General features: G+C 41.7%; 1 protein-coding gene across 1 annotated transcript in view; it reads right to left on the bottom strand.

Moving 5' to 3' along the window:
* LOC146204704 (ATP-binding cassette sub-family A member 2-like) overlaps positions 1-14,956 on the bottom strand; it is a 170,913-nt gene that overhangs the window by 131,144 nt on the left and 24,813 nt on the right. Inside the window, exons 6-10 of the mRNA XM_084589421.1 lie at positions 13,055-13,378; positions 8,032-8,133; positions 6,987-7,088; positions 1,671-1,733; positions 316-489 (exon numbers count right to left, since the gene is read on the bottom strand). Of these exons, the coding sequence (XP_084445547.1) occupies positions 316-489; positions 1,671-1,733; positions 6,987-7,088; positions 8,032-8,133; positions 13,055-13,378 (765 nt within the window). The remainder of the gene's footprint in view (positions 1-315; positions 490-1,670; positions 1,734-6,986; positions 7,089-8,031; positions 8,134-13,054; positions 13,379-14,956) is intronic.

The raw sequence follows: 14,956 nt of genomic DNA, 5'->3' as shown, positions 1-14,956 counted from the left end.
CACTTCCACAGCATTTGTTGCAGCCGAATGGCTGGTGCCATGCCTAATTGAACACTACACACACTACATAAAAATTTTTTTTTTTAGTACAATGTGACACTCTGTCAAAACTTAGCTGCAGTACGTAATGAAAATGATAACCTTCTCTTTGGTAAAAGAATTGAATTATTTGGTTTAAAGAATGTGTCAGACGAAACAAAAAAAGTGCAAAAGCCTTTTTACTCGTTCATGGCAGCAAAATGGTAGCAATTGATAGAAAACCCTATACAGTGTATCCAAACTGCAGAACAATTCAAGAATAAAAATAGAGGTTACCTTGTCCAAAATTTCATGGCTGTTTGAAGGAGTGCTTTCGTCATCCAAAACAGTAGCATTATGAGGCAGAGTAGAATTTGTGTCATTGAGACTGTGGCACGCATCCTGAGGCAACTCCAATGCTAACTCTGAGATCTCTTGCACAGCAGTTTCAAAAAGATTAAACCTGTGCAACTGCAAGAAAGGAAAAGAAATGCTTCTAGAAACAAGGAGAATATGTTTTCAACTCAAACACGAGTACAGTCGGGAATGGATATATTGAATTCAGATATTCTGAACTGTTGGCTACACTATTGTAAGTCCAGATTTTCTGCTTGAAAATCCTATGTAAAACTGTAAGGATGTTGAGCTGTATATGAAACTGTAACTTTGCCGGTCATTTGATTACTGAACTGTGCGCTGCACCCCTGCAAATGCCACTCTTCCTAACGGTGCTCTTCAATCACTTTGCACATGGAGAGACTGGTCGATTGCTGGCAGCCCTAGTGCAATGACACTACATGATGAAGTGAACTCGGGATGCACTCATAGTGGCCTTCCATTTTCCATGCCATATTGATGTCATGCAGTGAACCCAACTTAACAACGATCCTCACGTTTTTGCGGCTTCACTATCGAAGAAGCCGCGGAAGCAAACTGCATCTCAATGAATAATTATTCTATTTATAGTGTACTCATATAATAGTTTGCTTTACACGGTATAATGACTCAAAGACTCAGACTACAAGGGACACTGTAGTGGAGAGCTCTGGGGTTCCTTAACATGGTGTATTGTAGTTAGGTTAGCCATAGCAACACCTAGTGAGTAGTGCTCTGGCAGCAAACTGATGGGCGATGCATTACTGACACAAGTGAGTCACCAGTATGAGTGCTACGTATTCTTGCTTTCAGGTTACAGATACGCTCATGTGTTGCAAAATTTTTATACCAAAGTATCGATATAATATTTAACGATTTTGAGATCCCTTTAGAGTTTGAAATATCTAGGTTCAACTGTATTTCTTTCCTTGTTTTCACCTTTAGCAAATGCTTACTCCTCTAGGAGTGAAACAAGATTCATGATTAGTAGTAGACTGCATCAGGATGAACTCAATAAAAGCTACCTTACTTGTTACCCTGTTTGTTTCCAGTAAAGTCAAAATTAGGCCACAAATGTGGTGATTAATTTTTTCTTTACTTGAGCTACTTTCATCGTACTACGGAAATATGCAATTAAGCACAAAGGCTCTCATTCTCCACTAAAGAGCCTCTCAAACCTTTACAAAATAGCTTTTGCATTCACTTCATACTGTTGCTCAGAGTTTACTAATAAATGCACTAAAAAGGTGTGATAAGCTATGCATTCAAGTACTCACATCATCCGCAAGTTTTGCAATTCTTTTGTGGGCGACAGACAAGTTCCAATGGTCGAGAGCGAGCTGTTGCAAGAAAGGAAATGCACCACACCATTACAAAACTGCGTATAGTAATGATATTGATTATCATTCACTAGATGCCAACATAAGTTTTTTAAATCCACTTCCAAACATAAAAGTTGAAGTCTGAGTAAATCGATACAGAATCAGTGATGAACCTATTAGGGGCTTAAGTGGTAAAAAAGAACCCTGACTTCCAAAGCGACACTAAAAACAGGTCTACTACAGCGACCTGTAGCTACTTTGAAGTAAATTCACTTATGAAGGCTGCAAGCTTGTCATCTGTTACATATGTGTTGACCAAGCAATGCTTAGAATCGGACTATTTCAATAGTTGCCGTCAAAGGCCAAACTCCAAGAAACAGATGCAGATGCACTTCGCTCCACTGCGCAATGCACAAGCACTACTAGCGCCTGCACCCCCTGTTATTAATGCGAAAGCATGACTTTGCTATGTTCTCAGATTTCTGTCTGCAGACCGCGTCAGCAGAACGTGTCGACAAAATTGTGTCCGCAGCAGTTGAGAGTAATTGAGAAGTGATAGAGGTTAATGAGTGGTGTCAATCGATAGAGGGTGACATAATGTTGTGTCCGAAAAAATAATTAGGACAATAAGTTAATTAGGTAATTATTTAGAGGAAAGACACAAAATCGTTTCCGCATCAGTTGTGAGTAATTCAGAAGTGGTAGAGGTTAATGAGTGGTGTCAATCGATAGAAGGTGACGTAATGTTGTGTCTGAAAAAATAATTACGTCCATAAGGTAACTAATTAGAGGTAAAACATGCAAAATCGTGCCCGCAGCAGTTGTGAGTAATTGAGAAGTGGTAGAGGTTAATGAGTGATGTCAATAGATATAGGGGAAAGTAATATTGTGTCCAAAAAATAATTAGGACAATAAGTTAATTAGGTAATTAATAAGAGGCAAAAAATATTAAACTAAAGGCGAAAATGGTTTCATTAGCCAATGGCGTGGCACCACATTTGAATGTATCAAATACTAAAATAGTTCATTAAATCAGTCAGTTAAGGTGACGTCACACAACCTGAAGTCGAGCCAAAAAAGGGCATAGGAAGGGATTGGCGTGCAATTTGAAAGTATCAAAGACTAAAGTAGTTATTTAAGGCAGTCAATTAGGGTGACGTCAAGGATGTGACGTCACGCAACCGGAAGTAGAACCGAAGAAGGGCATAGGAAGGGATTGGCGGGCAATTTTAAAGTACCAAAAACTAATATGGGTAAACAAGAAGTGAATTAAGCAACTAGAAGCAACCAGAAGCAATCAATAGCAGCATCCGTGCTTTCGCATTACTCCAATGCAGATTCTGCAGTGCTCTTTAATTTTTTTGCTCTAATAGACTGAAACCAAAACTGCAACAATATTCAACTACTTCACCTTTTCTTTGTAGGTAGGTTTCATAAAAAACAATGTATACCATCTTAATCATGTTTACATCGCACATAAAGCCCTCAGAGTGCACAGGAAGCAGATGAGATTCATAGGTACAATATTTGCCAAAGCTGGCTTGATTTCATGAAACCATGATAGGAGAGGACATACACCCTACTTCTAGCGCAGACTGGCCACAAGAAAGGAACAAAAGTGTGGAGCCATGCATCTCTGCCTCTGCATGTATATAATAATAACTTTTGCCCTAGCCGTGCAGGGGAACAAAAGCACAGTTGATCTTGGATACATCGCACGATTCCTTACATTGAATTCTCGGAATATCCCTTTTAAAACTGCATACAAAAGTATAGGAGTGGCGTTTACGTTTATAAAACTCCCATTCAATGGATCATTCAATATATTGAACTGTACACAGTGCCTCTACAAATGCGCTAACCCCAGTGGTGACCCCACGATTACTTTGCATGTGCGGAGCCAGGTCGCCTAGGCAGCCTTGGGCTAACATTGTTTAAAGAGATGATTTTCGAGTCCACTTGATACTGGGCTTCGGTCAGGCGTGCTTTTCTTAGCGCGAATTCACTATTGTGCAAGGAAGACGGAGTTCTGTGGTGAAGGCAACTTTGCTGACCTAAGGCTTGCAGCAGTTCTTGCGTGGGCTGCTTCGCTGCTGGAGGAGAAGAAATCAGCTGTACCCTAGTTGAACTGAGTAATTATTGCATTTATGATGTGCCAGTAAGAGAATCAGACCTCATATGATCAGTAGTGGCTTCTCCCAAAACCGTCCACAACAGCTTTGATGTGAGCTCCAACCTTAACACCACTAGTGCCCGCAACGCAAGACATGAGATGGGAACAGCGAAAGTTTCAACGCTTCAATCTATCCCTACTAAATATTTGGAGCACACAGCACCGTCCATAAAATGGTGTATTAATGTTGGGCCAAGTGGGCCCTGCTTTTCGACGCATGATGCAAGACGACGCTCGGTACATGGGTGCATGCGTGTATGCAGCAAGGGGTGGGCTGCGAGTATGCCAGCAGGCAGCGTTCCGTTAGGGTAGGTACACCATATTCACGCTTCTGGGTGACGGAAGAGTTTATCTGTTTCTATCTCCTATTTATCAAATTATCGATGCATCAAACTATTTCCCAATCCCCTCCTTCAAGTTCGATACATTTGGAACCGACTGTAATGAATGGCATAATACAGTAGAAGTGAAAAATCTTTATTGTGCACTAAGCTAAGCTGTCTCATGGCTAAAACACAGGTGAAATTTTCTTGGAGAGCTCTCACTGTATATACTGTTTTCATTACATGAATCTAGTATAATCCCCATGATGTGATACTGGCAAAAATAACAATAAAAAAATTAGTTCAGATAATCACTGAAAATACATGCTCAGGCTCTCATATACTACTGGATGTCCCAGGAAAACGCAACCAAGGTTATGAAAAAAAAAAAATTGTGCTGCCCAGCCCAGCGGAACAAACTGGGGGTTGCTGGGAGTCATGTGGCATAGTCCGTGGTATTGATTTTTTTTTTTTTTCGTTCTCCAAATTTCATTCCTTAGTAAAGGTTAATTAGCTAACTTTTTATTTACTGCATTGAGAAACAAAGTGTCAATGAAGAAGTTGTATGTACAGAGCACTGAAAAACAGCTCGCTGAGATGTTTCCCACCATGCTACCATTCAGGTTAATAACTTCTCTTTTACTGGCCTTAAATGACAGCTCACACAATAAGAACAAAAAAAAAAATAAAAGCTTTCACATGACAAGGATGCTACTCCAGCATCCCAAGATCTAAACATGACAAGACGTGGCAAAGTAAAGCTAAATGAAGCAAAACTTAGCTAAGCGAGTGCCATATATAATGCCTCCGCATGTATATCAGTGCCTAGCCGAGATAAACCACCACTCAATTGTTTCAAGGTGTTCCACAACTTTTTGATTGCCACTTTGTTCCTAAAGCTAAAAATTAAATGATTGGATAATCAGTTATTACTCATGGATTAACTTTGGAAAGAAAAAAAGAATACTGCAGACAAGGTCATGTGACTCAACAATGTTCAGTTGATTCCCTGAGCTAGGACTCTGTCATTTTTAAAGGTTTGGTTACATTTAGCTGGGACACCTGACATACTACTGTCAAACCCGGATATACCAAACCGGATATATCGAATTTTGGTTATATCGAACTCACAGAATATCCCCTTGAAAATCCCATGTAAAAGTATAGGAAAGCCGCGTCGTATATCGAACTCAATTTCACCGGTCGTTCAATATATCGAACTCCGCACCACGCACTGGAAAGTGTGCTTTCCCCAAAGACGATCGCATCACCCTCAGCCGTTTGCCACGTGATGTTCTCAAGCCACGCGCGGAAGGAATGAGAGGGGACAGTTCGGCGACGGCTGGTCGAGGGCAGCGCCGCGCCCATTCCTCAAAGGCGCGCGCATCTGCGTTATCATTTCCCGCGCACCAGCACGTGATGTGACGTTTGCAAGCCGTGTGCGTGAATGAACCAGGGAGAGCCGGTGGGAACGAGATGGGAAAAACGCGATAGAGCGAAGCGCAAGAGTGTGACCATTCCTTTGCCGAGCTATCTCTCCCCTTCCTCTCTTCCGGCCTTCGTTATCAGTAGCACGCGCTACGCATGCGCCAAGCCAGCTCAGCCCCTTTTCAGACATAACACGCTTTCTCCAGCGCGTGTTGCGAACCCTCTGCGTGCCACGGCTAACGTGGCTATGGCGCCAATTAGCGGCAGATCTCTCTCTCTCTCTTTTTTTTTTTTTTTTGCGAGAGTCGTTCATTCTTATCGTTGTGCTGTACGCGCGGCGTAGCGTAAGATATGGCGGCTGCGGGAAATTAAGCGGCCTTTTTGTTTTTTCTTTTTTTCTATTTTTACGGGAGTCATTTCTTGCATGTATGAGTCAACGAAAGCATGCGGTCTGCTGCGATCATGACACCGGCTTTTAGCATTTTTCGCTTCAAACAGCATTTAGCTATCACGCTTTCCAATTATTTTGTGGCAGTGGACCACGCCCGCCCCAAGCGCGGCGTGATAAATCGAACCAGGCTTGTGCAATCAGCCATAAGTTCGCTCCCCGCCACCGCAGGAGCTATCAAACTCGCGCCATCGTGACTCGCGCCATCGACATGCAAGTGAAAACGCCTTGCCGCGGCGACACAGAAACCTTGTTTAGAGCTGCCACGGTGGCTCGAGCGGCGAGAGGGACGCAGTTCCAACAAGTTGGAAATTTTTCGCTCTGTTGCTGCCGCTCGTCGCTGAAATAGCTCAATCGCTTGTGAGCGAGCTGGCCTTAGCACTTCTTTTTTTTTTTCAAAATTCTCGGGTGCAAAAGTGGAGGGTGGGTTCATTATGCGAGCGGGTTGATTACGCGACAAATACGGTATCGTTTTTTCGCATCGTAAGTGCCGTCCCAGGCCGATTTCTGTATATCGAATTATCGATATATCGAACTATTTCGCGATCCCCTTAGAGTTCGATATATCCGGGTTCTACTGTATACATAATAAACAGCGACCACAAGAAATTCAAGAAATTTTATAGAAAAAGTTAGCAGACCCCTCACAGTTAAATGCAGCTTTATGTAAATAGCTCTGCACTCTTCGTTACTAACTCATACCCTAAGCAAAAGCGAAAACATTTGTCTATGATCTCATCTTGACTTGGAACCAATATACCCTGAGTTGGTAGATGCGGAAGTTGCCGCACCATTCACTTCATGATTAGCTGAGAGTGATGTTAGAGAAAAGCCTCATATCCAGTCACAATGATGTGCCATATGCCAAGCTACAGCCTTATAGAGTGTGGACTGCTCACCGTATCAGCAAGTTTCTTGCGGTCTACTTGTCTCTTCAGCTCTGAAGACAGGAGTGCCACTTCCTTGCTTGTTAGGTTGCAGAAATGTAGATGAAGATCAGTCTGCAAAACACAGTGCACACTGCCACAGTCAGGTGCAGCAATCTTGGGCACTTCACTTCTTTATTTCCATGCATGCCTGGTGAAAAACTGAAGTGTGCCTAAAGCATGTTTCATGGGGAATAAACTTTGATAGAAAAATGTCAGTGCCATAAAAAAAATAAAAAATATTCATAAATGTTAATAAAAAATTTCATAAAAATATTTCTATAAAGATGCGGTAGGGTTTTGGTTTGAACGTAGTTAGCAGAGTTAATGTGTGAAAGCACGTGTTTAGCCTTGTTTAGAAGTTGATAAAATGACATGCAATGCACATTGCAAAAGAGTGCCAGTAAAACATGCAGGATAATCGGCTGCAGTGATAGCTATGAGGTACCGCACTCATTTCCCATGAGAAATTCCCGGGTTCAAATCTGCACTGCTCCAATTAATTTTTTCTTTCATTTGACTGTTGCTAAGCGAGTATTCAAAGGTCATTCTAGGTCACCACAAGGTATGGAACGGTGAGATACTTTGGATCCAGTGAAATACTGCTCTTATCACGATTACAGCACTCTCATATGCAACTGAGTAAAGCGCTGCCAGATTTGCGCCTTCTGTGATGCCCAAAACTGAGCTTTATGTTGTCGCTGGCTTGGAGATGAGCGCTAGAGCTGCAGCTGACGCACTGAGAAAGCATACTGTCAGCAGTCCTTGACACTTATCTCGCAACCAGCAGCAAACCAAAGCTCCGAATATATATGTGCATGTGTGTGCACGTGTACATTCTGAAGTTTTGACATATGTGTGTTAAATATAAAGTTCAACTTTGACATCTCTGTACACAGCAACAATATTTTTTTTTAAGGAGACAAACATAATTGAAGCAGCTTTCATGAGGACCCATCTGCAAGAATCTTGCTGCACGATATCCACAAAGCTTTAAAAGTCAGCGTCCAATACTCACAACGCTTTCTGCTGTTGCTGAGGCATTTAAAATGAACACATTGGGCATTTTGTGATATTCACAAAATGAGGCTGTAAGGACCTCTGGTGACAGAAGCAGAGCCTGGAAATAAAAAAAAAAGTACACAGTTATGACACATCAAGCATTTGAGAGCCTCAATTAGTAAATCATGTTCAATTCTCAAATAGCAGCGCCACTTGCTTTTTCCGAAAGACAAAAAATAAAATGACAATGCATGGCAAGCTAAGTAAAGAATAATTATTGATGCCACCTCTCCTTCTTTCTCGCACTGCACACCAAAAGTGTACTCAATGCAAAGATCCCTACAGTGCTCCACAATAAAGAGCGACATCAACTTCCAGCTTTGCACTCAACAACATCAAATTGACAATATATAGACCTATGAAGACCCTCCTAAAAAGCACTCTAAAAGCTGGTGCATGTAGTTAGTTGTTGCACTTTACAGTATGTGAAAAGCTACTGTTGTTTGTAATGCTGCTATGAATTTCCGTCAGCAGACGGGATTCCATCAAATATGATACAGGTCCTACTGTATTATTGTATTACATAAAGTGGCATTTGCTCACTAAATTCGGGCTACATTTGAACCCATATATTTTACTGCATTTATATGATGGCTCGCATTTTCAACAAATTAGGGAAGCTCTGTGAACCCTTTATAAGATAATGCACTAAAATTCTGAATCAAATGACAACCAGCAGCAATTTCCCACAATATAAAACAGACTAGTAGGGCACTTTGCTGGCATACCTCATATCATCCCCCCCCCAACTTATTCTGTATAAGAATAAAAATGAGGTAGCAGTTGCAGTCCCACAGTTCTCCACAAAATGCCCACCCCAAAGAAAATATGCATGCGTGGAACTTGACAACCCAAGTTACGGGGTGCTAAGCTGAAGGGGAGCTTCCCTTACATAAGCACAGCCCTTAGCAAGTGTACCATATTTTCCACTGTATAACATGTAATTTTGTTTATGGTGCATCCTTCACATTTAGAGGCTTTCAACAAAAAATTTGGTATACAAGACATGCCCTCATATAAAATGCACCTCAATTCGATTATTTAGGGCTTTGGAACTTGACTATACATGCTTGCACGACCGTCATAAAATACTTCATGCCTGTAAAAATGCGACGTAAAATGACAGCAAAAAAAAAAAGCAACACTTACGCCTAAAAAAAGCTCTCGCGTAGACAAGGCAAGCAACACTTCAGCTTTACTCAAAGCCTTCATAAGCTGCATTTTCAAACTCACAGTTTTTTTTTAATTTCGCCAATTTATGGTGGCAGAGCTGCTGAGACATCCTATTCGCACTCTCAATCACTGCTCTGATCGTCATCGCGTTCAGACACCGATGAAGCTAGCAGGCCAGCCTTGCGGAAACCTGCAGTTATCACTGCCACTGCAGCTGAAATCCAGGCCTCATGGAACCACTTTGCAACTTCGCTAAATGAAATGCACCTACTCTGCACATCTAAAAGCCATGACAGAAAGTTGCAAATGGCTACCGAGAAAGCGTGTCAGCTTGTCCTGGCTTGCCTTAGTAGTGAGCAAGCGAGCAGCAAGGATCATCATCATCAGCCTGACTATACCCACTGCAGGGCGAAGCAGCAAGGATGTTCCCATTTTTGGCACCTTATATTAGTAATGATTAGGGTGACAATCTGAGACAGAAGTATGTTCTTTGATTGCGGAAGTTGTTACCATTGCTATTTCATAATATGGTGAACCTATAAACATTGGGCAAAACAAAGAAAAAAGATGCATATAAAACACCATAGTTGTATAGGACACACTAAAAAAAAAGAAAATAAATAGAACACATCTTATACATAAGAAAATACAGTATATAGTAATCAAGAACCATCAACTTCAACATGCCTGACAGTAGGTATAGCTTCACAATACATAAATCAATTATTTGATGTCAGTTCTAGGTACAAATTAGACCCATGTAAATTCAATGCCATTTAATTATTCAATCTGACTGAAATTTTCCAAAATATCACAAAACTTGGAATATTGGAATATTTAGTAAAGGTAACATGAGCTTCAAGGTTCACTCTCATGGTGTGACACAGAGGATCGCAATATGCAAATGCTGAATTGTGTTGAGTATTACGGTTGATATGGTGTAAAAATATGTAAAAATGCTGAAAATGGCTGCTATCTGTTGTGCATTCAAGAGCAATTGGTAAGAAGGAGAACATGCACCCAATGGACTAGTGGTCTTCGGAATGAGCTGCTTTGTTCAAAGGGCCCATGTACTACAACACAGCACATTTATTATCCTGTACCTGAGGCACACATATTATGTGTTCCTGTATTTTTTGTTCAGCAGCACTCGGAAAGGACCTACCTATTAATGCAGCATTTGTCACACGGGTCATACAAATAGAATATGTAAAAGGACGAAGTTCTGCACACTCACACTGCTCTATTTGCAAGACATTTGTTCCTCTGCCAACAGAGTACAGGTCTGACTGCTGACAAGGGCATTCAATGGCATGGTATCAAAGAAGGCAGCGCCGGTGATGCCGTATTTGGCAAATACTACTAGCGAGTGCTATATCTGCGTAAACTTGTGCCCAAATGAGCCAGTGGCTAGGCTAGACAAGTGCTCATGTCTGTAACTAAATGTGACGCAACATTCACTAAATATCACCATCATCATCAGCCTGACTATACCCACTGCAGGGCGAAGGCCTCTCTCATATTCCTCCAATTAATCCGGTCCTGTGCTAGCTGCATCCACATGACCCCTGCGAACTTCTAACCTCATCTGCCCACCTAACTTTCTGCCGCCCCCTGCTACGCTTTCCTTCCCTTGGAATCCACTTTGTTACCCTAAGCGACCATCGGTTATCCTTTCTTTGTGCTACATGTCCTGCCCATGCCCATTTCTTCTTCTTGATTTCCACTAGAATATCAGCGACTTCTGTTATTTCTCTGACCCACTCTGCACGCTACCTATCTCTTAATGTTATACCTACCATTTTTCTTTCCATAGCCCTCTGCATTGTCCTCAACTTATTTAAAACCCTCTTTGTTAGCCTCCATGTTTCAGCCCCATAGGTAAGTACAGATAAGATGCAACTGTTGTATACTTTCCTCTTGAGCGATGCAGGTAAGCTGCTAGTCATAATCTGGGAGTACTTGCCAAATGCGCTCCATTCCAATCTTATTCTCCTAGTTATTTCCCTTTCATGGTCCGGATCTGTGGTTACTACCTGTCCTAAGTAGACATACTCGCCTACTACTTCCAGTGCTTCGCTACCTAACGTAAACTGCTGTTCCTTCCCGAGGCTGTTGAACATTACCTTAGTCTTCTGCATATTGATTTTCAAGCCTACCTTTCTACTTTTCCTGTCTAGGTCATCAATCATTCTTTGCAGTTTCCCCTGAGTTACTTAGCAAGGCAATTTCATCAGCAAATCACAGATTACTGAGGTATTCTCCATCTACCCTCATCCCTATCTGCTGCCATTCCAAGTCTTCTTATAAGCAATACTTCTTATAAGCAAGCAGTGAATAGTACTGGGGAGATTGTGTCTCCTTGCCTAACACCTTTCTTTATAGGAATTTTGTTACTTTTTTTTATGCAGAACTATGGTTGCTGTGCACACCTTATATATCTCTTCCAGCACTAAATATGGCAGACATTAAAGTCAGCAATACTCAGCAACGACCTCAGTTCAAGATTTTAACTAAAGAAATGAGAGAAAAAACAATACATTAACGACTAGACACCTTGACATGTGAGCAGCAGAATACTGTGGATATGTCAAGTACAGTCAAACCTCAATATAGACAAAGCAGATACTATATATAATGAATTACCACCAACATTGAACTCTCCTTAAATATTTTTAAAGAACACATGTAATTTTTACTTTATACATAGAATGCGATTCATCATAAAACAGATATGTCAAACTCTCAGTACCAAGTGATGCCTGGTCAGATCGCAGATGGTAAGCTTCGTCACAGTACACAAGTAACTAATGGTGGTGCGGCAAGTGTTCGCACAAAGATTCGTGCTTTAGTGTTTATATCAAACGTTCACTAACAGCACTGCAGAAGATATAGCGGCACAGATGGCTGTTAACTCAGTGGCCAGCATGAGTCTAAGCCTTTCGAATCCATCTACAGCACCGTGGAAGCAGCAGCATGGACGGTTGTAATCTTGTAGCCATCATGCATTTGTATCAGCAATCACGAAGGTGGTAAAAACAGTGTGCCTTTCGGTCTAACGTACCATTTTCCACAGCATATGGCTGTGATGCAAAGAAGCCACCCTACCTGGCACTTGGCTTGCCGTTGTTGCGGGCTAGTGGTGTTGTGCCGAGAAGTCAAGCTATCTGGCACTTGGGTCTTGCAAGCTCTAGAATCACCGTGAGTGTCTTTGAAAACGTCGATAACACTTGGGAAAAAGTCTTCCCTTTTCCCCAGCAAAGCCTCCAGAGTTTACATCCTGTCAGGGACTAAATCGTGCTGCTTTTGTGTGTCTTTTATGAAATTTTGTATTACAAATCTTGGCAATACCAAACTATTTTACAATTTTTTACTTGTTTGCTATAACAAGGTTTGACTGTAGAAACAGGCTGCTCAGCCCAGTGTCATCAACAACAACTGATGAAGTATTTCAAGGCAGATATTGTGTCCTTACAAAAATGTGTCGCCACTTGCACTGTTCATCACTACCTGGCAAGGGAATAAAAATTCATTATGAGGGTAACAGACTATTGACACTAGTTAGCCAGTGACATAGCTGCTATTTAAAGTCGCCTTCATACAACAAATTCACTCGAAAGAAAGCAGCCTGCATACTTTCCTCCAGATTGTAATGTTAACTTGAAATCAAGTTAAGCATCTTGCCACGTAAAAAAATGTGAAGGTAAGCACAAGAAAGGAAAAAAAAAACCCAATGCCATCTTAAGAGATAAGAGACGTTTGAGCTCCAAGTGTCCCTCAAAATCCGTCAGGGAAAGCGTCCTCACCACGAGACTAGATGCTGCCTCTTCAGGGTCGATCTTTGGTGGCGGATGCACCCGGTCAGTGTCAAGGACCCACCGCAATACAGCAAGTAGATGTGCCGACTCACGAGGATAGGCGCGCAGCAGTTTAAGAATGAAGTCAAGATGCCTGAAGCTCAGCTGCTGAAGTCCAGGCAGAAAGGTTGGTGATGAGAGGAGCAACGGCGCGTGAGGCAATGCCTGACGGGCATTGAAGTGGTGCTGCTGCTCTTTGGGCACAGGTGACGAGGAAACCAACTGATCATCATCAAAATCCTCAAAGGGGTGGCCAAACATGAAGAAGTAGACCTGTCATAGACATACATAAAAGAGTGTAAGACACTTGTACAGGTAAAAGGTGCTAACAAGGCAAGAACATGGGCTAATTGGTCCTTCATTTTTAAAGATTTTGCGCTAAACTGATACGAAAGCATTGGACATGCAGCGAAATGGCACACAACAAAGCACATAACTTCAGTTGGTTTTTTGGCACAGACTATGGCACTTCTATACATAATCACAATGACAGGAAAGTGTGGAACATGACAGAACGGTATAGCTCTGTAACTTCTACAATCAAAAGGACACAATCATCCGTTTTCTTACCATCTCAACTATGACACCAATCATTCCATTTTGCAGCCTCTGAGGCCACCTCACGGTGAACTGATGCATTTTTCTGTTACAGCAGTCCTAATCTTGAATGCTTCAATGATTTATCTTTCTTGGTTTTGTTTTTGCCTTTTTGCCTAACCTATAATAGTGGTGTCGTCCAGGTGTTTGCAATAACGACAGTGAGAAGCCAAATTGCTGGGGTGCATTATCTGGTCACATGTGTTGGCTCGTTCCTTCAAATGTTTTGATGCACCTTCCGGTTTGTCCAATGTACTTCCTACTACAGTTGAGAGGCACATTATACTTCACTTCTTTGTTGCACTCAGTGAATCTAATCTCGTGAGAACTTTTGCATAGCAGGATGCATGCTGGCAGTACAAAATAAAAGGGGGAAAAGCCATCCTGCAATATGATTTGGGGCATTCAAAGCTAATCAAGAGGTCAACAGCATTCTCCCGCATGTTATGGGTCATAGAAATGTCCTCCAAGCATATCATGCAGAAAAGCTTCAACACTCAAGTTTCAAAGCTGAAGGAAAGAAGCTTTCCAGACGTATTTACTACAGAAAAAGTGCTACAAGAACAATACTTTTCGAAAAAAGGTGCCACCAATTGTTCTTCTGTGCATATATAAGGTGTCATGCAGAATCAAGAAAATCAGCCAAGCATGGCATCCCTGTTGTCTTCTCTGCCCTTAAAAAACTTGTGGGTCTTTGCACGAAAGCCAACAAGACCACAGAAGTATGCACCCCACTGTGCAAAATCAACCACGAGATTAGATTCGTTGAGTGCAACAAAGAAGTGGTGTATAATGTGCCGCTTAAATGCAGTAGGAGGTATAGCAGACAAACCAGAGGGTGTATCAAAACCAGATTTAAGGAACACATTAACATGTGTGACCAGATAATGCATCCCGGCAATTTGGCTTCCCCCAGTTGTTATTGCAAAAGGTGCCAAACCTCACCTGGTTGGCACCCCCCTCCTTGGTCACGCAAAAACAAAAATTGAGAAAGAAATCTTCGAAGCATTCAAGATCAGGACTGCTGGAACAAAAAATCACATCAGTTCACCATCAGTTGGCCTCAAAGACTATGAAATGGAATGGTTTGGGTCCCTGGACAAATTACAGGAAGAAGTGTGATGGTGCTCTTTTGGTTGCAGAAATGTTCCATTCTGTCATTCTCCACACACTCTAATCATTTTAGTCATGTATGAAAGCGCGACATCCAGTACAATAAAATAAATTGAAAGTATGTGCTCCGTTGTCTGCCCT

Source organism: Amblyomma maculatum, chromosome 1 (genome assembly GCF_055883805.1).
Source record: "Amblyomma maculatum isolate TAMU_Amacu chromosome 1, ASM5588380v1, whole genome shotgun sequence".
Taxonomy (NCBI): domain Eukaryota; kingdom Metazoa; phylum Arthropoda; class Arachnida; order Ixodida; family Ixodidae; genus Amblyomma; species Amblyomma maculatum.
The sequence above is the reverse complement of the archived record's forward strand: the minus strand, read 5'-3'. Positions and strand labels throughout refer to the sequence as shown.